We start from the raw sequence: 26,498 nt of genomic DNA, 5'->3' as shown, positions 1-26,498 counted from the left end.
TGGCGTTGGTGTAACTTCGTGTTATATTTTGTGTATCGTAAGAGCTATTTTTATCGTGCTTTTTCAGTAAAATTGTTTGCTATTTTTGTTAGAGTCGTTCGGAATATACATATATTTTACGAAGATCTTTATAAGTAGAGTATGTAGTTTTATATTTTCGGTCAAACATTTTGATTGAATCAAATTTATTGTCAACTTATATCTTCCTTCTCATAATTGGTTAGGTTTTAAGGAAATTTTTTGAATCTTTTATTCTATTTCAAATTTTTATTTTTTGATATGAAAATAAAAATATTATTATTCATTATAACAATCTAAGAATATTCTCTTTGCTATGATAATGAAGCTCGTCGCATTAAAATCTAGAAGTTATGTAATGATGATATAATAGTAAATGTTTATATTTCTTTATCTGCAGGTATTTTCCATTTAACGTTTGGCTTTGTGTGTGGGCTATTACCATAAAACAAATTGAAGCATTGCCAGAAAAATAAAGTATGCATAAAAAAGTAAGTTTAATAAATCGTATCTCGCGTTTTCTCGAATATTAAAGATTCTTCCCGTCTGTGACAAACGCGATTGATTTTATTCTAGCAGGCTCTATCGCGTGATTTCTTTCCATTTCTAGAAAATACGCGAATGATTTTATCTAATATCTATATGTATACAACTAATCGATATTTAACAAACAAGCGTTCTTTACTGCGTTATATTTCAACGAAAGGAATAACGTAATTTACGCAGTTAATTATAGCCGTGGGCCGTGGATATTCTATATAGCATGTGACTTGGTCCAATATTTTCCTACGTTCATGTATCTTTATCCCTCTTTTTCTGTCTCCTTATTTCTCCTACGTCTGACGCATGCGCTGGAAACATCTCGAGGACTCGAGAAATCGCGCCGCGATTGGTCATCCGCAGAAGCTTCTCGAAGCGGGCGATTCAGTATATTAAAAGCGAGTCGCGAGGCTCGCGTCATCAGTTTTCTCAACGAACGCAATAAGTGCGAGTGTACTCAAGTGTCTAGATTTTAGTATCGACTCGCAGAGTAAATCATCTACGTGATAAAAATCCTGCAAGGTGAATATTTCGTGTCCTGTATTCAGCTTTAAAAAAATTATAGTTTCGTGTAAAACCAATAAATCGCAGGTTAATTCTTTTCTGATAACTGCGTCGTAACTTTTGCTTTCCGCGAAACTTTTCAAAGTAAAGATGTTAAAACTAAATTTTTAAGTTTCAGTTTCTTTTGTGATTATTAAAATTTGTTTATTTTAATAGATTTAATGTGTATATAATCTCTTTTTTTCTCATTATATAAGTTTCTGTTGAAATTTAAAATTGTATTTTAGATGTGTAAAAAATTATGTGGAAGTGCAATTTTATCAGAATTTATTTGATTTATAACTAAGGAATATTATTGTTATTACCTTTAAATGATAATTTTTTGGTTTCATAATGTTTAACATACCGTTTCTAGACGAAGAATGTAACGACGCAATATGTAATTAGTCGTAATGGAAAAGCGCTTTTACAAAATTATAGATGTTGAATAAATGATAAATTTACCAACTTCTTACAATAATATTATTTAGAAATATATCATAATATAATTTTATAACTATAAAAAAGTAATTCTATCAAGGAAATTGTTGAGAAATTAATCGATTATTCGAGAAGCATAACAATAATGTGTTATTACAACGTCACATTATTTCGAACGCGAAGTACTTGACAATTCAATCGATCTAACTTTAATCGCTTGAGGTTAAATTAATTAAACTGTTTTTATTATAATGTACATCTAACTCATATCATATATTACGATTTCAGTATCTAATAGGGATATTACTCGTAAGAGAGAAGGATAACAATGTCGAAAGCACCGGCAATTGGAATCGACCTGGGCACCACGTATTCTTGCGTGGGTGTCTTCCAACACGGAAAGGTGGAAATTATCGCCAATGATCAAGGCAACCGGACTACACCAAGCTACGTAGCTTTTACCGATACTGAACGGTTGATCGGTGATGCGGCGAAAAACCAGGTTGCCATGAACCCCAGCAACACAATTTTTGGTAAGTGAAAAGTTCTCATGCAATGTGCGTGACATTTATACATATTGCAATCGTACGACATATAGTAGTTTAATAAGAGTTTTGATGTTTTATCATTTTATATATCTTAATAAAAAAATCTTATTTTTTAATGGAGAGTTTTAAAATTATATTAAACGTGTATGTTTACAACTTTGACATATTAGATATAAAAATTATTTTAATACCAAGATTGTCATTTGCTTTTTTTCGATTCTTTCGAATTTATCGACCTTAAATGACTATACTATACTATACTATACTATAGTATGTATCGATTGTGTATCTTACTGCATTGAGTGACCTTGTACAACCTTGCAGCACCTATTCATTGTGCATGCAATTTCCTCTTTTTTTCCGCCTGCTCATTTTCATCCTTTACATTATAACCGGGCATTTTGACGTTTATATACGTCACAGTTTTATATAATCCTAATTTACGCCAGCGATAAACACTAGTTACTGATTCATGTTGGATTGAAATCAAAATGATGATTCACATATTTTTTGCTAAATATCGAACATTTATTAATTTTTACGTAATGAACAAATTACGTAATACGTTTTTACGAATATGCATATTATGTTTAACGCATAATATTTAAAAAATTTTTATTTATTAATTATAATTATAATTTTTATCTATTATAATTATTTATAATTAATAAAACTTGCAGTAAGTAAATTACTTAAATTTTTTCCTTGAATAACATTTTCTTTAAATAAAATTACTTTATAATTATACAAATCAAAGCTGGCAAATATTATATATTTTTTGATTAGGCAATAATTCACCATTCTGCACTATTCCTTCAATATCCGATATAATCCACATCTTTATTTCTAGTTACTACACGACATATTTTTGCATGGCAAGAAACGATTTTTAAAAAAAAGACAACTTATAATTTTTTATAATTTTTTATCTCTCTAAAGATGCGAAGCGTTTAATCGGTCGCCGGTTCGATGATGCGACGGTACAGAGTGACATGAAGCATTGGCCGTTCACGGTAGTTAATGAGGGAGGCAAACCAAAGATCAAGGTGTCTTACAAAGGCGAGACGAAAACTTTCTTCCCCGAAGAGGTGTCCTCAATGGTTCTAACAAAGATGAAGGAAACGGCAGAGGCATATTTGGGCAAAACCGTGACGAACGCCGTTATTACTGTACCAGCTTATTTCAATGACTCTCAAAGGCAGGCGACGAAGGATGCCGGCGCTATCGCTGGTCTGAATGTTCTCAGGATAATAAATGAACCGACGGCGGCTGCGATAGCGTACGGTCTCGATAAGAAGGCCGCAGGCGAAAAGAACGTCTTGATCTTCGACTTGGGCGGTGGTACATTCGACGTGTCAATTTTGACAATTGAGGATGGCATCTTTGAAGTAAAATCTACGGCTGGTGATACGCATCTCGGTGGCGAGGACTTTGACAATCGAATGGTGAATCACTTTGTGCAAGAATTTAAGAGGAAGTACAAGAAGGACTTGAGCTCTAATAAGAGAGCTCTGAGACGTCTGAGAACAGCTTGCGAAAGGGCTAAGAGAACATTAAGCTCGTCGACGCAAGCGAGCATTGAGATTGACTCGTTGTTCGAGGGTATAGATTTCTACACGTCGATTACTAGAGCTAGATTCGAGGAACTTTGTGCCGATCTGTTCAGAAGCACTCTTGAACCAGTCGAGAAAGCGCTTAGAGACGCAAAGATGGACAAGGCTCAAGTTCACAGCATAGTTCTAGTCGGTGGCTCTACTAGGATACCGAAGATTCAGAAGTTACTTCAAGATTTCTTTAACGGCAAAGAGCTGAATAAATCCATTAATCCGGATGAAGCCGTCGCTTATGGTGCAGCAGTTCAGGCGGCTATTTTGCACGGTGACAAGTCCGAAGAAGTTCAAGATCTACTTTTGCTAGACGTAACCCCATTATCATTGGGTATTGAAACCGCTGGTGGTGTCATGACTACTTTGATCAAGAGGAATACGACGATACCAACGAAGCAGACTCAGACGTTCACCACGTATTCCGACAATCAACCGGGAGTACTTATCCAAGTCTACGAAGGAGAAAGAGCTATGACCAAAGATAATAATATCCTCGGCAAATTCGAGTTAACTGGAATACCACCGGCGCCTAGAGGTGTACCGCAAATTGAAGTTACTTTTGATATCGATGCGAATGGTAAGTTTAATATATTTCAAATATTAATTTTTTTATAATAAAAAAATTATTTAATATATTTGATTATTAAATTTAATATAGTTCTTACATTTCTATATTTTATTTTATAGGCATATTGAATGTCTCTGCGATTGAGAAATCTACAGGCAAAGAAAATAAGATCACGATTACTAATGACAAGGGACGTTTATCGAAGGAGGAGATAGAGAGGATGGTAAATGAAGCCGACAAATATCGGTCAGAAGATGAACAGCAACGAGAGAGAATTACTGCTAAAAACGCTCTCGAGTCGTATTGCTTTAACATGAAGACCACGATCGAGGATGACAAGATTAAAGATAAGATTGATGCGTCCGACAAGGAAAAAGTTATTTCCAAGTGTAACGAAATTATCTCGTGGTTAGACGCTAATCAATTAGCGGAGAAGGAAGAGTTCACCGACAAACAGAAAGAACTGGAGGCTATTTGCAATCCTATCGTTACAAAGCTTTATCAAAGCGGTGGGGCACCCGGTGGTTTCCCCGGAGCTGGAGGAGCAGGACCTAACCCTGGCGCCGGTGGTGCTGGACCGACTATTGAAGAAGTTGATTAAATCGATTATTACTTTCTTCTCGTACAGCTTAAACAATATTACATTATATCTCATTTTACAACGCGTATTTATGTCTAATATAGTCATTTCAGTTCATATTTTGTAAAATAAGATTTTTTATTTTTAAAGATTGTTATAAGAAGAGTTATTTTTTGGTATAATAAATTTATTATAATTATAAATAAAGTTATAAATAAAGTAATATTTTAAATTTATTATATTTATAAGATATTAATAAATTAACATAATAAATATAATAAATATAATAATAAATATAATAATAAATATAATAATATAATAAACATTTTGTTTAGTTTATATGTGTATATATGTAAATATTTTTTTGTTTCTCATTTTTAGTGTTATTTAAAGCGTGATACCTACTCAGCGTTTGCTATTGAGTTATTGTCATTATTGCTATGTCCAGGTCGATAAAATTGAACGAGAATTATTAAGTAAGTAGTAATCACACCGATAAACTGAAAAAGAAATTATATTATTATTATTACTTATTTTATTATGTTAGTGTGTGCTGTTAATTATACATACTAGGTATTATAAACTACAAAGCTAATCTGTTTTATAGATAATAATGATCGTATATACTTACACCAGTAAGTAGAGCATTATTCATTTCGAAAAAGTTGCAAGCAGTAATTGTTACTCGATGCTGATGCTGTTGTAATTGAATCGAAAAATCATTGACCTCGTTTCTGACATATTTTTGGTCCAAAATTTTACGCTGAAACTTTTCCATGACAATGTAGTTTACATTGTAACTGCTGCTTCTATTAGAATTTTGTTCAGCGTCTTGGTTTTCCGGTAGTATTTCTAGACTCGATTGATTTTTCGTGTCCTTTGGCTTGTAATTTAATAAAATCTTATATATAATATCTCCAGTCTTGTCGGATTCTTGACGCGCAAGTGTACAGGTCCAACATAATAGACTGAATTTCACGGCGTATAAAATCCAAAGAATATTGTTTATCAGCATAAATGCATAATTTTTTTCTACAACGCCCATATAAATTCTAAATAGCGTAGCCACGACCATGGTGAAACAATTTGCCGAGCAAAAGAGCAGATGAAGACCGTAAATATCATTTAGCGTGATGATTAGATCACAAATTCCTGTACAAAAAAAGAATTCTCAATTCGATAATGTAATATCAATGTTAAGATTATATGTTTGTATAAAAGTTTCTCGATCTGCTAGGATCGATTAATAAAGAAAGCTTGCTTTTGATCTTGCATATGCGGACTTGTAAGTAAAGAAAGAGGGAGAGGAGATCCGACTTTAAAATTAATTTTTTAATATCGTATACGGACAATAGTAACATTTTATTTTTAGTTTGTAGTAAAAATAATTTTGTTTATAGTTTTGTCCATTAAAAAATACAAAAATTTTAAAAATAGCTTCCGATATTGAAATATTTCGAATTCGCTTGCTGGATTTAGACTCGTTTATAATGTTGTTTTATTTGTAACTTCATCGTTCGCGAGACATAATTATTTATATAACAATTTTGTGCTACAGAGGAATTTTATTAATTTTTAAGATTTTGGAACTAGAAACGACTAGCGGGACTCGATTTAGAATCGTTTATATATATAGTTGTTTGTAGTGATTTTCCTTTCATTTGTAATTGCATTGATTTGTTTTAAGATATCTTGAAAAGACAAATTTGCCTTGTAACACAATTGTTTAAATAATTATATCTTGTGAACATACAATTATAAATGAAAATAAAATTTACAAACTACAAGCTTTACAAAATTTATAAAATGCAAATAACTACAAATGATTACTACAAACGATTCTAAATCGACAAAAGTAACAATAAAATCAAGTTTCGCAAATGGATTTGAAATGTCTTAACGACGGATCATTTTTCAAAATTTTTGTATTTTTTAATGGATAAAACTGCAAACAAAATTAGTATTACTATCAACAACTATAAATAAAATATTATTAATTATTATTTTCCGTATTAAAATATTAATTTTTTAAAAGTCTGGTGTTAAGTTCACATAAGTTGATGCAAAAAAGAAAAAAAAAAGAATGGACTTGTCGTTCAAAAGTTCCACGTGACGGAAGTTCCATGTAACGCAAGTTTCCATAAAATGACAACAAACAAAAGAAGACATTACTCAGTGCAAAACAATAATATAGAATTATAATAATGAAAATGATTTATAAAAAAACTTTCTTTTCTCAACAATTAAAATTACTATCGATATTACTATTTTTTTAATAAATTTTACACATTTAAATTATATATGTATAGAGTATCGAGAGAGAATAATGCTCTCTCTCTCTCTCTCTCTCTCTCTCTATATATATATATATATATATATATATATATATATATATAGAGAGAGAGAGAGAGAGAGAAACAGAGCGACATTCGCTCTATCTTTATATATATATAAAGACTTTAAATAATATTTATCTTAAAAAAAAAGAGATTGTAAAAATATTTTTAATAAAGTACATGCATTTACCTGTGTGTAATTCTCTGATGCGTCTGATTTTAAGTGTAATCAATGGTGCACTAAGTTGCTTGTCTAATTGTGTCATTAATTCATTTATCGTTTGAAATCTATGATACAGCACATAGACGATAACATCAAAAATAAAGCTGTTGATCAATGACTGAGCTATCGTATAATAAAGCAGCAAGTCAGATGCAAAAATATCTTCGGGACGTATAAAGTAATAATACACAGCATGTATAATTAGAAACAGAGGTCCACAAGCGAATGTCGCGAGAATAGCCAGTAGTTCGACATTTTTTATCGGCTGATTGTTTACAAGCGTTTCTTTTCTGATTTTCTGATCGAGATTCTTCATTTTGTTCATTAATTCAGGCCACTTATCGTATTGTCTAATGCCATGATAAACATAATAATACGCCGATACATAACACATCACTTTGTTCGTGTAGTACATAATCTTGAATATGTCACTTTTGAAGACGTTATTAAAGGTGTAGAAATCTATCGCACCATAAGCCACGATAACGGAACATATTGCAAAGTGAATGATACGTAGAATTATCGTAACAGCTTTTGGACACTTTCGCGGACGTGCAACGCCAACGCCTAAGAGCCAAGAGACAAATACTATTGGACGTAAAATGTGCTCTATTGAGGACGACTTGTCTTCCGTTTGTATTTCCACTTGCACAGAAATTTCTTCTTCCATCCTTTGCCTTGAATCTCCTTATTAATCGATACGCTTGCAATTCTGTGAATTATTATATCGAAGTTATATTTTTGATATAGAATTCTGTCATAATTATATTTTTGATACAGAATGCTTTGAAGGAAAAGTGTTGAAATATTGAGTTTTTCTGGAAGCAGTGTAAGACACTCTGACAAGTATATAGTACGTTTTTACTGATATATCACATAGAACGATACTGTAGAACATTACTATTGTAATATTAACGAAGCTCAGATTACGTGCTATTAACTATTCTAAGCATAACGCGGTTTTAGTAAATTAAATCGATCTTTAGGCAAAGGGAGGACCAGTATACATTAATAATGCACAAGATTTTGAATAATAGAAACCTTATTAACTTTTTGAGACATATGTTCTTTTCGTAAGTGTTATTTTATATTAACTTATGTTATAACTTTTTAACACAACACAATATTTAAAAAGACAGTTTAACAAATTAACAGTTGATGATAAAATATAAAAAATACAGCAACATAATGTGTACTATATATTTAATATTTATATATAACACAAAATGTGATAAAATATTTTAATTCTTGTATCAAAATATATCTATGAAACATAACTTTGTTATAAGTAGGACTTTAAGACTTTTCTCCAGGACCTGTATATATAGTTACCTCTTTGTCGAAAACTTCGAAACTGTGTCTCAAGATTGATACAGTTCAATAAATACTTAGATCACAAGAAGAAAAAGAGTGACTCACTTAATATTAACGTGACGTATTTTATCATCAATTAACTGGACCATATCAATCCGACCGAAATAGTATTACTTTGTCGTGTCTTCAATCGCTTAATATGACGAGATTGGTATGCGAATATATAGGCGGGACTTCCACTATTCAAGGAACCATTTCCGAGTTCCAATACGTATTTTAATATGTCAGTTCCGATTATATTGTAGCAACAAATTGCCACTTTATTAACTTGGCATCCCAAGTAGAACAAAAAGTCACGAGAGTGTTAAAGTAATGTCAATTGACGTCAAAATGACGAGAATATGACTGCAAAAACTCACTTTTCGATCATTTTTTAATCATTTTGATATATTTTGACATTATTTTGTGACTTTTGTTCTACCTGGGATGTGATCATTCAGTGTACAAAAATGACGCAATGGTGCAACATTTTATAATTCTTTATCGTAATATTTTGAAAATCTTTTCGGGTTTTAAATTAGATTTCAGATTAAGTAATCTTTTCGTTTTTTAATTAAATACAGCCTCAATTAAATCGTCTCTGTTTAAAAATATGAATCTTCAATTTGAGCATTTCATTAAATATGCTATTGAAACAAGATTCAAACAATGACTATGTATACGCCTTAGAACTCTTTGATATATTCGTTCTAATTAATTTAGAAATTCTATTTCCTTAGTTAGTTCAAAAATTCTTTGACTGAAAAATTATCATTGAACCTCAAGAGAACTAATAGTAGTTTAAGGATTAGAATTAATTTCTACTGTCGATATTTTGCTTGTCTTTATAATACTATATGTGAAATGAAATGATTACATGTATATATACTTATATCGAAAAACGAGCTTTATTTAGCCCAACGACTATATTACAATCTTATGGTACAGTAAACATTTAAAATCGGGATAAAACGATAACGTTGTACATCGACTTTTATAAATCAGGCGGCAAGTCGAGTATCGAATATTTCGGAGAAATGCGGCCTGTGTGTGATATAACTTTATATTTCCTCTCTTGCATTAATGATAATAGATCGATCGACTACGATCGAGCCTAATAATCAGGTGCGATCGTTGCCGAACACGTACGTTTAGATATTTTGTGTCAAGTGTATATGGATTTGCGTGTAAATACATATGCCTATACAGCATTCACGCTATGCAGCATGTATGAGAATGAATGTATGAACATCCTCGAGTTTAACGCGACGCGCTCTCTCTTTTTCTCTACATTCATCTTTTATTTATTATTTATTTGGAAAAGGCAGCGTAAATCATCCGAACACGAGAATGCCGATATACGTTTTGCTATAGTAAATAATGTCTCTCTGACGTTCGTCTGATTCCGTAAATCTTTATTACGAACGTGATTGCATCGTATGATACCTTCTCCTAATGATTTGTATTACTACGTTTTATACATGACTCTAGCGACCAAAGATTATATTTTAAAGGCTTAATGATCTTGAAATGCATTACGATTATGTTTTAACTGTAATAGTTAGAGCCACACACCTTCGTTTATCAATATCTCATCACATAAAATATGAAATATGCAATCGCAATAGAAAAGATCTCACAGCTTTCTCACAAGTCACCATTTCAAGTTTCAAACATGGAATACACAGTTTAAAAAGTTTCAAGACTGATTTTTCGTAGAACATACTAGTAGCTATTGTTCGAACAACTATGGAACTTGGTAGAACAGACCTTTCCTTACACATAAAACAATTTTAGATATTTAGCTCTTGGTGTAATGGAACGCGTGGCTTTGTGTTGTTCGTTGTCGATGTCATGACTTTAAAACATAAAGTAACATACTGAAATTAAGTCTTGTATTAATCCTTCGTAGGCACACTAGGTGTTTGATTTAAGCCCAGATTTTCTTACTATTTTAGACTTTCAAAAAATCAGGATTACCCAATAGGCTTTTTTAAGTCAAATATTTAAGGTAAAACTGAATTCCCCTCCACCCTTCTTTCATATCAAAAAAATTTTAAATTGAAATTTTGACTATGCCTTTAAATCTCTAGTGTGATTACGAAAAATTAAACTCGGAAAAAGTGCAATGATGCAAATTGCGATGAAGTTATGGTGATGAAGTTATGAGTCGTATTACGATATTCGAATGATTTGCATGATTTCACGATGAATTTTTCGGTCTGTTCGCTCTCATCTCCTCTTTCCAATGATTTACGACGTAGTATGATTAATAATCTTCATCAATCGCAATTTGCTACCAATGCATACGTTTCTGTCGTATTTCTTCCGAATTTAACACAAAACTCAATTGCTCCAATTTTTTAAAATTGTGACTTCAGCAACGAGCAATGCATTACAAAACCACATTTTATTTCACCATGTAAAGTTAACTATCTGAAATTTGTATATATTTATTTATTTATTTATTTAAGCATGATATACAGGAAGACAACATAAACAAAAATTAAACAGAGTTAAATTTAGTATTAATGTTATAGAGGAAGATCTGTTATATAATTGTTCGAGAAATAATACTACTAATACGTTTCCTACAAAAAAATCAGTCTTGGAACTTTTTAAAAGCAATATATACTATTTTAAAAGTAAAATTTTTCTTATTTTTTTATTCAAAAATATAATGTATTATATAAAGATGTAAACTAAAATTGATTGAATTAATTTTTGAACTACAATTAAGACAAATATCTGTTTATAAATAATCCAAGTTATTCCGTTGTTAAAAAAATACAAACAGAACTTGTATATATCGTATTGCGCATATGCATATTTAATAAATGAACAAGTCAAAAATTCTTTTTGATGGACCAAATTAACGAAATGTTTACATTGGAAGGAAAAAGTCTGTAATAGCAGTAATGTAGTGTGAATTTTACGATTTTTAAACCAGGATAGTAGATTACTTTTAGATTTTTCTCGCTTATGTAAAGTAGAAATATATTTTTTAGCCTCAGTCCACTCGAAATTATTCTCTTCCAACAGCTTTTTTATCAAACTAGAATTCTTTACATTGAAAGATTTAAGACAATATTCATGATGATGATCACATTTGATCGAAATCGAACGGAATGCTTTAGGACCTCTTGATATGTAGTCACACTCTGATAAACAATTTCACAAGCTCACATGCGAGTTTTATGCAAATTGATTTAAACAAATGATCATGTAACGATTATATGCAAGCATTGAACGGATATATTGACACCAAAATGATTTCTAGTTTAATCGCGAACTTTTTACATAATAATATAATTTATCTTGTTAAACATGATAAGAATAATCATTATTGTGCATCACAAGTACAATTATATTGATATCATGATAATCAAAAAGGTTACGAAGCATTGTTATAGTAATGTTGTTTTAGACGAGTCAATGCTTTCAAATAATTTTTTATATATATAATTATACAGTAATATATATTTTTATATGTAAATTATATAAAATTGTTTTAATTGAAATAATTAATTGAATTCTTATAATGAATTTTTTGATATAATTTATTTCTGATATAGTTGATTTGTAAAAATAGTCTTTGCTGAACTATATAAGATTATAAATCTTTGCATAATCAAAAATGTTTCAATACAAAAAAGAATTCAATTATGAAGTACAAATGTGATTTTCATTTTACGAACATAATTTTTGTTTTATAAAACTTTTATCCGGTACTGTAGCCCAGTTCAATGATTTCAAAGCATTGAAACGCTTTGGTTTTTTTCTTATTCTTTGCTTAATTTGGAATATCCTGTCATCAATTTCGAGAATCCTTGTATAATATATTAAGTATCTAAGCGTAAATGCACTTTTTTCACAATCGGACATTATAAACAGTTGCAATATTTTTGTTTGTATCTACTAAGTCATCCAACGAAACATTATTTTGTTATTACGTTGATTGCTTCGCTTAATTAAGTCATTAATTCTTGCTCTTCTTTGAATGTCTAGCTGCATTCTCGTAAATATTTATCTGTCTGTGCAAGTACCGAGTAAAAATATGTTTTGTTATGTTTGTCACCTTCTATAACTCGTTTAAGTACACTTGTGCCCAAGTACATTCACTTAGAAAGTGCCTTTGCATTAATACTCTGTTGACATTACAAAGTCAGCTGCAAAATATCAATTTCCAATATTATTCGTGAAAAAAAACGGCAAATTAAACAAATTTTGTAATTATAAATTAAATTACTCAGATTAAATATATATTTATATATATAACTATATTATTTTGAAAATTGTAAAATGTAATATAATACTTTAAAAAATAATATAAATATATAATTTTAAATATAATTTAAAATTCTCAGAAAAAATTAAAGAAAGAAAGAAATAAGAAAGTTAATTTTGGCGTTAAATATCGCAAATATGTGTTATCGTTTAAGAAAAGAATTATTCATGTAATCAAAAAAATTCTATTTACAAACAAACTCACTTTTTAATGCAGACAGAGTATAAATTTAGCTTAGTTTCAATTTATTTGTGCATGCCTATTTATATATTAGAATTTCTCGTATTAAGAGCAAGTGATTGCTCTTTTTATGTATACACCTTCAACTTCGTGCTGTATGTTGCGGTTGGTTCTTGCAAATACGATAAAAAGGTCGTTAATAAATTGTAAATCCATTGACTTCATCATATTTTGACGAAGATTACACTTGAAAAATGTCATCGGAAGCCCGTGGCGCAACTCTCGTGCCGAAAACGGATGTCGTTGGCGTTGCCATAGGCGCAGTCTCACCTATTCGGGTTGTTGTTACATTGGAAGTTATTATCGTCGTCGTCATTATAGTCGTCGTCGTCATCGGAATGATGTTTGATACATCTGAAGTCGTCGGTACCTGCTGTAAGAGCAATCAACTCTTATTTAAAACTCGATAGCACCTAAGTAGAACAGAAAATCACAATAGTGTCAAAAGGCGCGTTCGGGGAAACGCTATTAGCGCTAACAGCGTCGTTCTATCTTTGTTCAACTTTTAATGAGTAATAAAGATAGAATGACACTGTTAGCGCTAATAGTGTCTCCCCGAAAATAATGTCAAATGACATCAAAATGATGTCAAAATGACGAGAATATGACTACAAAAACTCACTTTCCAATCATTTTTTAATCATTTTGATGTATTTTGACATTATTGTGACTTTCTCTTCCTGGGCAATTGCAGATTAATTGTACAGTCTACTTTGTATCATCAATATAAAACTGGTAAACAAATTTTGCTGAAGTGAAAGTATATGTTGATGACAAATTACGAGAGACATCTTGAGTGGAATATAGACTGACTTACCTCGTTGTAAAAGACTTCTTTTCCCTCTTCAACCGAAGGCAGCAATTCGTCTGTAGAATGAGGTGTTCTAGGACTAGGCGTTGGTACTATTTGTTGTTGCTGTTGCTGCACTTGCTCTCGCTGTTTTGCCAGTCGGAGTTCCTGAAGCGCATGGCGTTGCTCCTTATCGTTTCTCTCCTTCTCGAGTCGACGGGCGCTGTAGCTACGAGACGAGGAGGTCGAACTATGAACCGAAGCTAAACTAGGACGGCGGGAACCTACGCGAAGAGAAAAATCACACATAGGGATATAGTCTATGATAATTCTATTTTCTACGTTAGAAAAAAATATAATGTTGAAAGAAAGAAAGAAAGAATCTATCACAGTAGATAATTTCTAAACTGAACCTTCTAAGGCCGTAAATTTCTAAGTGCGAGATTGTAATATATATATTCTTGCGATACCTTTATCGGCGCGATAAATATTCGATGAAGCGATGGGAGTAGAAGCTTGCGAAGAAATGTAGTGCTATAAATTGAGCAAATAGGGATATGAATGAACATACGAGAATGAGAGTAAAAATAGCAGTGGATTATTAAATATATGTTTGTCTGCTTTTGATGTTTTTTTGGAAAAAAGATTTAGATATTGTAGGCACATGCTAAATTCATTTTAAAAAATATTACACTTGACTACAAAATGTTTTTGGTATAATTGTATATTTTGTAATATAATTGCAGATATTCTGGAAAAGAATTCATGCATGTGATAAATTGAATTAAACAGAGGAAAGCGGTGTCATGTTTATGCAAACCGTACATAATTGAAAAATTGATAGTATTGTAAATTATCATGAGATATTAATAATGTATAAATTGTAATACTAGAATTATCTACAAATTAAATAATACTGTAAATAAAATTCTCCTTTCTGATTATAAATATTTGCTAAAATTAAAACATATTAATTGAAAAATTATTATTGTAGTATAAATTTGATTAATAGAAACAATGTGTTAAATATCTGTAAATATATAATTTGCACGTAATATTCGTAAAATGCATATTTTTATCTCACATACAAGCACATTTTTACAATGAGATATCTAAAAACAAACTTTGGAGGAAATACATAAGCTAGCAAAGCGCGAGCTATTCTAAAAAATATGGTATATATTATTTTAATATATACATATATAGATGTGTGTATTGTATGTGTATTTGTAAAGAGAGCTTCAGTTTTCCGGCAAGAAAATTAAAAATGTATGTCAAGTGAGTAAACATTTGCTCTTTTGTCACCGTTAATTTTTTAAACAATATAAGTAATTTTACGAGCTCGATATCTACACCGAGAAACTGGCTTTGTTTATTAATGATTGTATATATTTATGCATATATGTGAGTGTGTGTATTGTGTATGTATGTATGTGTGTGTGTGTGTGTGTGTGTGCAGCGAGCTAGCTAGTGCGTAAGGATTTCGTATCTTTTCTAATTGTAAGTCTTACCAGAAAACATTCGTTCATAAACGAGCAACGAAATCGGCCGCTGCCATCTTGCTATCTCGTAACACACTTGTGCTGCATTTTATTTGCAATCTTATGTTTTTTCGCGGATATATAGATAGATCTACTGTCTATACGGTTTTAAGAGAAATACCGTATATATGTGTATATCATAATTACTTATTTATTTGAGACGTAGATAGATAGCTAAGGAAACATGTTTCTTATTTTTAAGAGAAAAGATCATCGTGAATTATGTATGTACATATATGTACATACATATATAACTGACACTTATAAAAATAGCGTGTTAAAAGAAAATAACAATTGTGTTACGATGATGTAAGAACAACTAAATACAATTAGCGAAAATATTGCAGTTAGAAGAGGACGATTGTATCCAAAGTTGAAAAGTTTCTCTTGTATATATTCAAATAAGATTATTTATGTATTATACATGTGTTTTGTAGAACAACTATTAAATTTGTCCAGCGAATAAAACGCATTACGGACAAAATTACCAAGGGGACCTCCAACGAAATGCGAATATCTAAAACACCTATCGACAACAGCCAGTTATCATAGCGACAATGATGTAATTTGCCATGAAGCTGAATTGCTACCGCATTGATACCATCAATCATCGTTATTATTAATTTTTCTTTTGTAGTTACCATCGCTAGCACAAGAAGCGAATTGCATTGACGAGCACAGAAACGAAACGTAAAAAAAAAAAAAAAATAAATGGAGAAGTATGAAAAAAGAACTAGAGAGACAGATAGTTGAGAAACACATAGCCACGACGGATACACATGAATCTGTATTACTGTCAGAATAACATTTGTGTGAATGAACACAATGATAGTAATATCGACAACGAGAACAGGCAATATTCTTACAACCTCGTATTACGTTCGTGATACTCGAATCACGTAATTACAAATGGAATTCGCGATATTTGATGTAATATGAGCGGATCGATAAGCAAATAGGAAGACGGAGCGAACGTCAAAGAGGAATAAGGGACGTATTCGTATGTATACGATGGAACGTGAGATATTCAGAAAGAGAAAGACAGAGAGAAAAGAGAGAGAGAGAGAGAGAGCGACAGAAACAGAAAGAGATCATTGATCGTCTACCGAGGCCGTCGGACGATCCCTCAGCTACGTCACTAAGAGTACGTCGATGCTTGTTGTTGTCTTTGGTCGCTTGAAGGTGACACGATATAAGCAAGATAGCGGCGGCCCGTGCCGCACCTGCTCTGGATGCCGGTACCAATGGTCCGCGACTGCCACCGCTGCTAGGCCTCCTGGTGAACGCGCAGCTAAGGGGCCCAGCGCTGTTACTCCGTTGACTCGATCGCGAGGACGGTCGTCCGTGTAGCGTCAACGGTATGCCTGTGAAATTATTTCCGGAGAATTACTCTTGTGTATATATATATATATATATATATAATAAACTGCGATCATTTGGCTGTTGATCTTTGTGCACTCATTTGACATTTCATTTAATCTTTAACGGATGTTCCACTTAATCTTTGACGAATGTTTAATCTGTATTACTGTCAGATATTTGTGTGAATGAACTCAATGATAGTAGTATCGACGACATCTCCTAATGAGAATAGGCAATATTCTTCGAGTGCAATATACCGATGACATTTAGGATAAGAATATTTCGGATATTCTGTATATATTTAATATGCTGGATAAATGGTGGATATACAGATAGCAGAGCATATACATATATGTATCATATAATTTTAACATTTTTCGATATAATTATATGAAAATACACATATAATTATATGAAAAAATTAAAATTAGAAAAATCATGAAAAATTTTCTTTATTTCATAAAAATTATAAAACTGTACAGAAAAAGATGTTTGTGATAATATTTATTTATTTTGTACGTAAATTCTAAAGTGATCATTGCTGTTAGATAATTTGTCGATAAATAAAACAATTAATTTTTCCATCTTCAGATTATTTTTATCTGAGAGATATATTTAACTTTTTGATGTGTATGTGTTTACAACCTTTCTCTTATATTTCTTGAAATTATTATTTAAAATTTTGTTTTCTTGATGCATTTGGTTTCGAAAAGTATAGTTTAATCTTTGACGTTGTAAGTGACGTTATAACACAAAAATAGATTTCTCTTTGGAACATACTATGCACCTTATCGATATATAGATATCCTTTATTGATTTTGTAGGAGTAAAAGTAGGTTTTCCACGAAAGGGAAGGAGTATATTGTAGAATGTAGGAGATTGAAACTTTGTGTGTGAATCGTATTGCATGTTAAATGCCAAAGTATATTAACAATAAGTATGAAATTTTAGAAAAGTTATGAAAATTAAGCAGAATAACTTGTTCACATTTTGTTGATAAAAATAATGATTGCATCATAAATTTTATACATGTATAATGTGTTACATATATGTGTGTGCGTATGCGTGCGTGGGTATGTGTGTGTGTGTGTGTGTGTGTGTGTGTGTGTGTGTGTGTGTGTGTGTGTTTGCGCGTGTGCTGTGTGTATATGTGTGTATCCTTGACTATATCAAATTAATTTAATATTAAACTTGCAATAATATTCAATTATTATATATTGTTATATATATATATATATATATATATATATATATATATATATATATATATATATATATATATTGAGATATAAATTTGTTATACTAGAATAATAATTTTAATATGAAAGAAAAATAAAAGATTTAAAAAAATATACAAAATCCAATTGTATAATAAAAAAACATATTCGTGAAAACTTTTTTTTTTTAATTACAAGAGTTGAGTGCTGTCATGCATTAATTAGGATTTTAATTTTAATTTTAATTTTTTGTTTTAAAAAATAAAGATTATATTATACTTTTGTGCCCATTTTTTAATTTGAGCGAAAAGATTTGATTACAAGAATAAATCCATAGAAATAGGATCACTACTTGTGTCATTATAATTAACATTTCACTTCAGCATTAATAAATATTTCTGCAATTGTAATATTAATTACCATTTCTTTGATATATCTCTTTCTGCAAAATCTCTTCGTGTTAATTGATCATTATCCTTACCTGTATCGCTGGAAAACAGCATGGATGGTGCATGATTGGTGTTGGCGTAATGCCGCGGCCTTGAATACCTCGCGCGGCTGAATAGTTTGAGTACGAAGCATATCATTGCCGTGAAGATGGCTATCCCCGATGCTATGCAAAGTAGGGTCGGGAGGTCCGTAGATATCAGCACCAGATCTATTGGAGAAGATTACGCCGAATTAAGAAGGACGCAACTCGATGACTCGTCGCGGATCGATAGCGGAATAAATATCAAGGTTCGCTTAATGACGAAATTTATTTTAATATATTTGCAGTAATCAATCAGTTATTTATCGGATGTTAGAATCTTTTTAATCTTATACGATAAAATAAATAACAATGATGCTTAAGGCAAGGATTAAGGAAACTTTTATTATAAACTATAAACTGATCTCGTAACAAAATTATGGGAATTTTTCGGGAAATGTTTTGAATAAATATATAAGCTTAAAATATACATATTGAGAATAAATGGAGCATATACCTTCTGCGCAGAAAACCTTTTTATTAGGCCTAGAAAGGGCAACCCTGTGATATCCTTCCTCACAGTCGCATACTGCATTGTGTTGAACTTGGGTGCATGTCGAATGCTGATCCGTAAAAGTGCACGTCGCACGATAAAAGCACTGTTCTCCAAGTTTTTTGGCTGAAAATAAGAATCGATTGCTGGAAACGACTTTACTTATTGGGAAGATTATCTTTTATTCAATAGAAAGTAAATCAAAGTTTCATCTACTTAAATATACGATACGTTCAATCTTGTCCCAAACTATTGATAGAACTATTGAATTTTGTTCTTTTTCGAAATTTTTATTGTTATATTTGTTATAATCTTTTTAAATATTTAACTAAACTTTAATTTATTTAAATTCTTTAAAGTTTCCTTGCGTTTTTTAATGCAATATCGAACGCAAACGTTTAACATAATATTATATTTTAACATAATATTATATTTTAAATATATTTTAATGTTGAAATTCTCTCTCTCTATCTCTCTCTCTCTCTTTCTCTCTCTCTCTTGCATGTGAAATAGGTAGTAAACAATAATATTTTAATAAATTTCTAAATTTATTTAAAGATTTGATATAGAAAATAAATGAGAATGCGTAAAGTCTTTTCACACCACACGTCGTACTTCATTCAGACCATCAGGAATATGCGAATATTTATTTTCACCGACCGTTACCATGGAAGTTATGATATCGGAACGACCTACTTGTTAGGTGTACGAGGGTTACTAAAGCCGTTAGCTTTTATACATACGTTTGGCACATCCCTTAGCAGGTCCGAGGCGAACGGGGTAGAACTTTTCACATTCGCAGAGGCCAGTGATTGAATCACAGAATACGTGTTGTAATTCGGGATTGCACATGGTGGCAAGATCGCAAGGCGAACCCAGATATCGTCCTTTTTCTGTAAGAAAATCATGAGAATAATTAATTATGTTTAACTTAATCTCAAAGTAATTTATATATATTTCTATGCTGACATTTGTCATTAATAAAGGCAAAAGAAATAATAACTATGTGATTTTTTACAATAGCAGTGAATTGTTATATTTAATTGTTGTATCATTATATTTTAATAATTCTATTTCAACTAATAAAAAAATTGATAAAATGTGGATAATGAAATCATAAAAAATCTTATTAATTTTGCAATTTATTTATTCAATTGCAAAATTTAAGCATAATCAATTGTCAGCACGCCAATTTATTTATTACGAGTTCTTTGTTGGATTTTAACTATATTACACTATATTCTCGGCTCGTTTCACGTTAGTAGGGCAAGCAATAATCGCTAACTCTCTTAGCACACTTTTAAACTGCAATGTGAGAGAATCTAACGATAATGTTACGATAAAATTTCCTGTATGATTAACTTAAACTAAAAATTAATTTTTTAGAATATGAAAATAAACTTTTAATATGTTTAAATTTAATTAAAATTGTTTTATATGTTTAAATTAATGAAGTGTCACACACATAGGTCCTCTCTTTTTTGTATCTTTAAATTTACTATCTTTAATTTATTAAGATATTCTATGCTTATTGTTAATAATTTTTTATATCATTATCTAAATAATATTTCTGTTTTAAATAGACATCTTTATTTATCAGTTGCTTACGATTTACTTCTTTTTGGGTTGTACATGTTATTCGGATAAATCGCTTTAACGACGACAGCCGTAAATGATAAATGTTTCGTGTCATTTAACGGCACCATGGACGCTTATGCAAACGCAGAGATTTCAATATTACAGAATTCATTGTTTTGCGAATAATAGCGTCTGCGCGACTATAGTTTGTGTTCGATTTGTGATGAGCATATATCGTTTTTGCGTTTTACGATTAGAAAACGACGTGTAGCCTCTCGACAGGACTTCTTTATCAGACCATATTTTATTTCATACTGATTAAAGTTCATTGCACGCGTACGCGTTACGGTTACTTCGCGTGCACTCTATCGCACTTTCATCGAGAATTTAAATTAGCATGATTTACAGAGAGTTCACTGCAAGTTTTTAATAATAGTTGATGGTATAGCACATGCAGTTGTTAAGTGTAATTAAGTGTAGTTAAAAAACTATGTTCGAGTTATTAAAATTGTCTTTTGATTACTTGGATTAAATACAAACCAATTAAGAGTTTGAAAAAATATCAAATATGCAAAGAGATTTTTTTTTAACATTGATTAAATATATATGTGCTGTCTCGCTAAATTATTAATATCATATAATAGTGTATTTCTATTATCGACTTACATTTTTTAATTTGGCAATTTAGTGAGCTTTTATTATTTTTTTATTATTATTATTATTATTATATATATATATATATATATATATATATATATATATATATATATATATATACTGATTTTTATATTATAACTAAACGACTAAGTTTATTAATCTAATTTGTTTCCGTTTGATTGGTTTTTTTCAATTGAAAAAGTGCAAAGCATAAATAAAAAAAAGTACAAAATGTATATCAATAATGCATTATTTTTTTCTTATTAAGTTTTATTCTCACTCTAATCTCTTCCGAAACTAAATGAATAGAGGTATAATGTGCATTTTAACTCACGTACATGGACCTGCAGAGAATAGTGCTTGGTAGCATCCATTAAAATCAATACTGGTGGTATATTTGGCGCGAAAATCAAGAAGAACGCATTTTCTCCTTAGTCGCGTATACTAAATCTGTCTATTAGAAATACTTTTAATTTCTTCTAGAATCGTTCTAGTAGTATCAAAGTAGCGTTATATATGTATAAAATACAAATCGAAAAATATAAACACATATAAGAAAAATAAAACAAAATGCGATAATATTTAAAAATATTAAGTTTTTAACGAAATGAATAAAAATATGTAATATTCATTTTAATTAATATTCATTTTAAGTAATTTTAGATTACTTTAATAAAGCATTAAAGTTAAATAACATTTAACGAATATAATCTTTAAAAATTGGATAGAAAATATTATATGATTGGAAATAATTGATTTAAATAGTTACATTTTCACATTTTTTGAGCAATATATTTTTGTTATCGTTTTTTAGCGGTAATAGTCTCAAACATTATATTTATGTAAAAAAAACATATTTTACTAAAATTAATTGAAAAAGTGATATTATGTTTTCACAAAAGTTATAATACCTGAATATTCAATCAATAAAATGTCAATCATATTCCAGGACAAGCTACATTCGGGGAACAAAGCTGCATACATATATATACTTTAATGAACATTCTCGAATGTGTTTGCACATTGTGGAGCAAGCGCAAGGAGAACTTTGAGATACATTGTCTTTGATTGTCTTACGTGAAAATAGAACATTGCCGTGCATATTTCGATTGTAAATTATATTAATTATCGAATAAATTTCGTATAATACATAATAAATGTTTTATAGTTAATATAAGTTCTGTTATATATTACTTGTATTTATTCAAAGGTCTCTCTTTAGCGTTTGTTTAATGTTTTCATTGTTTTATTGTTATTTTATTTATTTTAAAAGTGCAAATAATTGTTTTACCGTAACATTGCTTGCGAAACGATATTTTTTTCGAACACAATTTAACTTGCATAATTTACTTTTCAATAAAATATATGCTTTTTATTTGTATATTTTGAGTATTTGATTAAATAATCTTTATATTTCATCTCCGTTTTCAAATTTGTTTGTTTACGATATACATTTAATACGTTAAATTAAAGACTAATTTATAAATTCTTTTGTAAACAATTTTAAACAGCAAACAACATAAGAAAAAGATTCATGAGATTTATAACTTTTTCATTTAAATTCTGAATATTTCAATTTAAAATATAATAAATGTATAAAAAATACAATACAATTTCAAGTAAGCTTGATTGCAATTGAGATTTCATTTTACATTATTAAATTTTTTAAATAAACACATATTTTATATAACGCGTTGAAAAAGGAATATTTTCATTTTTTATAGATCTTCTATATTAAAAATAAGCATATAAAATATAAATATAAAATCAATATAAAATAAAATAAAGATTTAATTTTAACTCTATAGCAATAATACTATTTTGAAACAATATGTTATAAGTAAATTTTGTATAAGGATAAATCTAAGAAATTTTATATCTATAAAATATCTGTATATTCGTAAACTCTTGAACGCTTTGATCAATCTAGACCAAAATTTACGTAGTTAGTCTCTAGGACTGCGAAAAATATAGGTTACCTTAAAATCTGAACGCACCATCTTCTCCCTTTCTTAATTCATCCCCTTGACATTGTGATAATTTAAGAAAATTTATGTTTTTTTCATTGGTTTTTCAACTATATATTATTTGCTTCAAAATAAATACTTATACATTTTCATCTTAGAAGGAAAAACCAAAAATATTGTGTATTGCAAATCATTAGAATAATAAAATCGCCATGTTGCAATAATACATGTATGCACTTATATTTAGTATAAATGATATTCATGATATGAATTTGTAAATAATATATCATTACATGTCATTATAAATTAAATGTATCACTATAAATTAATTTTAATGTTATTAATCGGTTATACACCGATTTTTCATAATTACAGATATAAGAAAATCGGGCAACATCGTGTAACTTAAGCTACTTTAAGTAAAATAATGTATTAATGTATTAATACATAACATATGTTATGTATATAACATATACATAACATAACATTATAACATAACACGCATATAACATTGCGAAAACATGACATATAATATCACAACTGTTGCAGTTAGAATAATATTCTTGTACTGAAAAAATTACAATGCGGATATCATCAAAATTTATGCATCATGATTAGATATCTCTTATTAATCTTTTATAAATATTATATATGTAGTAAGAAATAATCAATATTATTATATCTATATCATGATTATTCGAACAATTCTTTTGTTACTTTTACAAATACTTTGCAATAGGGATTATATATACAAGGATAATAACATAATTTTTTAATCTCTAATTTAATTTTTTTATTGATAAGTTTGCACAATTTTTTTTCTTAAATTTTGAAAAAAAAACACAAATTTATTCATTGCCAATATAATCCCTTAGAAATTTTATAATGTTATCTTCAACGACATTGCTAAATTAACGCATTACAACTATTAAGCTATCCGAACAAATCTTTGTTTTTCTTCTTCAGAATGTCTAGGTGATTGATATTGATTTGTCATTTTAGAAATTACAATTCTCGTGCATTCATGTCTTTTAATAACACTGTTTAACACTAAATTTGTCTTGACATTCTATAAGTCGTTTGCAGTTGATTTTATAGCGCTAATTACAAATTTATAAAAATGATGTATTATGTTAAATTTTGAGAAAATCTTAGAATCAATCAAAGTTGCTAAAATAGGCGGTTTTTCTATTTTTACGTCAGTTATATTTGACAGGGACGTGTTCCAGAAAGCAATAGAGTTCAAAATAAAGCTTAAGACTTATTATATATTTCTATAGTTTATATATTTTATATTTATGTATTTTATAAAACTCAAGACTTATTATATATATTTATATATTATATATTTTATGATAAAAATATCACAAGTTTCAGGCAAAAAAGGTTTTCCTGAGAAAAGTGATCGAAACATAAGAAACATTACTTATCATAGTGTTCCCTAGTTATACGTCTTTAATTGCTCGTTACTAAATTTAAAAAAAAATTATTCTAATCATGCCAATGCCAAAAAGTAATTTCGTTATTAAGATAGCAACCACACACATTTATATTAACTTTCATGATTTGAATGATTTTTGTCATTCTGCATTTTCCATTTTTAATTTTGAAATTTCAACACATGATTTGTGATGAGTGACCAAGCAAATGTACACATGTCAACTTTCATGATTAGAATAATTTTTTTTTAATTTAGTAATAAACAGTAAGGCCCGATTGCATCAACATTATTTTGGCTTTAAGCGAGACTTAAATATATGTCTGTCTTTATTAATTTAGAAAGAAAAATAAAAATAGACACATGTTTAAGTCTCACTTAAATCCAAAATAATATTAGTGCAATCGGGTCTTACAATTAGAAACGTATGACTGAGGGATATTATGATAAATGATGTTATGTTTTGACTACTCTTTTTTTTTTTTTTTTTTTTTACGAAAATTTTTCCTGCCTAAGATTTTTTGCATTTTTATCATAAAGTATAAGTCTTAAGCTTCATTTTGAACCGTCACTGTTTGCATCGAAAAATATAACTCACGTAAAAGTAACAAAAACATCATTTTAGTAATTTTGATTGAGAAAATCTCAATCAAAGTTACTAAAACTTAATGTCAGATTCGTAATCAGCGTTAAAAAGTCTACTGATAAATGACTGATAGAACTTAAGGAAAAAAAAGTCACATTTTGTTGGTCAGTGTAATCAAAGAAGTTTTGATTAATGATTTAATGAAGATATATTTAAGATAATTTTTAGCGATTTAAGGTTTTGTTAAGTATAACCACGACTTACCTCTACGAGTCACCTCCAAATTATAATCTCGATCACTGCCATCATCGTATTGAGAACACAAGTTAATAATAATACTCACCTGCAGTAATATTTTTATCGAACCAATTTTCGAAGTCGCCATTGTCACTGGATATCTGCTCGTCGTCATAGACGTCGGGGTCGTCGAGATAGCTGGACCCGCGCACGAACGCATCACCATCACCTCCTGGCCGTTCTCGTGTCTGACGTAACACCTGTCGTGGCGTGTCGCTGGTGCAGGGTGCAGGTATCAGAAAGACGACGAGACAGGTCAGCAGGAGCCAGCAGCAGCAGCAGGTCAATCTCAGGGTGGAGGGAAGTGCGCTCATCGCCCCCGCGGCGCGAGTCAACCCCCGAAACCGACCACCGACGGCACATCGACATCCTTCCCCGTCGCCTTCCTCTCTCTCCCCTCCCTCCCTGCCGCCCCCTGGCGCACCCTCTCGCCTTCGATGCCCCAGAGAAGCGCCTTATACCGCGTTTGCTGAACGTTGTACGCGTCTGTCCGTATCTACTGCGTGGCGTTAGGATAAAACGTCCGCTACACGGAACTGTCCGCTGCACCCTCTTTAACTTCCACGCGTTCGCGATGCCGAGCACTCTCTGTCAAGAACGTTATTATTCAGACCCGTTCGAAACCGCGCCGCCTCGTTCACTGAACGCCGTACTCCTTGCAGGGAAAGCGAGGACGCAGTTGCAGCTGCGCGCGACCGCTACTTCGACGCGGAGGCGGCCGACGAGCGTCGTGGCGCCTCGCGTCGCCTCGTTTCGCC

At 30.5% G+C, this 26,498-nt stretch overlaps 3 protein-coding genes across 6 annotated transcripts; 1 reads left to right on the top strand and 2 right to left on the bottom strand.

The window, feature by feature from the left end:
* Positions 1 to 31: 31 nt before the first annotated feature.
* On the top strand, positions 32 to 5,068 carry LOC140672039 (heat shock 70 kDa protein cognate 4). 2 transcript variants are annotated; one of them, XM_072903962.1, is made up of 5 exons: positions 32 to 139; positions 419 to 509; positions 1,831 to 2,075; positions 3,030 to 4,274; positions 4,385 to 5,068. In XM_072903962.1, the coding sequence occupies exons 3-5, from the start codon at positions 1,871 to 1,873 to the stop codon at positions 4,864 to 4,866; spliced, it is 1,932 nt and encodes a 643-aa protein (XP_072760063.1). In that variant the 5' UTR covers positions 32 to 139; positions 419 to 509; positions 1,831 to 1,870; the 3' UTR covers positions 4,867 to 5,068. The 2 variants fall into 2 exon arrangements, with proteins under 2 accessions (XP_072760063.1, XP_072759978.1); XM_072903877.1 differs by lacking the exons at positions 32 to 139; positions 419 to 509 and adding an exon at positions 926 to 1,080.
* A 254-nt stretch (positions 5,069 to 5,322) lies between these two features.
* LOC140672296 (uncharacterized) lies at positions 5,323 to 8,506 on the bottom strand. Its single transcript, XM_072904363.1, has 2 exons — positions 7,372 to 8,506; positions 5,323 to 5,997 (listed from the first exon to the last, which is right to left on the bottom strand). Exons 1-2 carry the CDS (start codon positions 8,072 to 8,074, stop codon positions 5,447 to 5,449), a joined length of 1,254 nt encoding a protein of 417 aa, XP_072760464.1. The 5' UTR covers positions 8,075 to 8,506; the 3' UTR covers positions 5,323 to 5,446.
* Positions 8,507 to 9,643: 1,137 nt separating this feature from the next.
* On the bottom strand, positions 9,644 to 26,421 carry LOC140672156 (uncharacterized). Of its 3 annotated transcripts, none has more exons than XM_072904076.1 (7): positions 25,787 to 26,417; positions 19,961 to 20,110; positions 19,182 to 19,343; positions 18,677 to 18,853; positions 16,723 to 16,980; positions 14,103 to 14,359; positions 9,644 to 13,658 (listed from the first exon to the last, which is right to left on the bottom strand). In XM_072904076.1, exons 1-7 carry the CDS (start codon positions 26,052 to 26,054, stop codon positions 13,467 to 13,469), a joined length of 1,464 nt encoding a protein of 487 aa, XP_072760177.1. In that variant the 5' UTR covers positions 26,055 to 26,417; the 3' UTR covers positions 9,644 to 13,466. The 3 variants fall into 3 exon arrangements, with proteins under 3 accessions (XP_072760177.1, XP_072760256.1, XP_072760336.1); XM_072904155.1 differs by having other exon boundaries at positions 16,840 to 16,980; XM_072904235.1 differs by having other exon boundaries at positions 13,609 to 13,698; positions 25,787 to 26,421.
* Positions 26,422 to 26,498: the final 77 nt, after the last annotated feature.

The sequence above is a fragment of the Anoplolepis gracilipes genome, chromosome 1 (genome assembly GCF_047496725.1).
Source record: "Anoplolepis gracilipes chromosome 1, ASM4749672v1, whole genome shotgun sequence".
NCBI lineage: Eukaryota > Metazoa > Arthropoda > Insecta > Hymenoptera > Formicidae > Anoplolepis > Anoplolepis gracilipes.
Note: the sequence above shows the minus strand (reverse complement) of the source record. Positions and strands in the feature narration are given on the sequence as shown.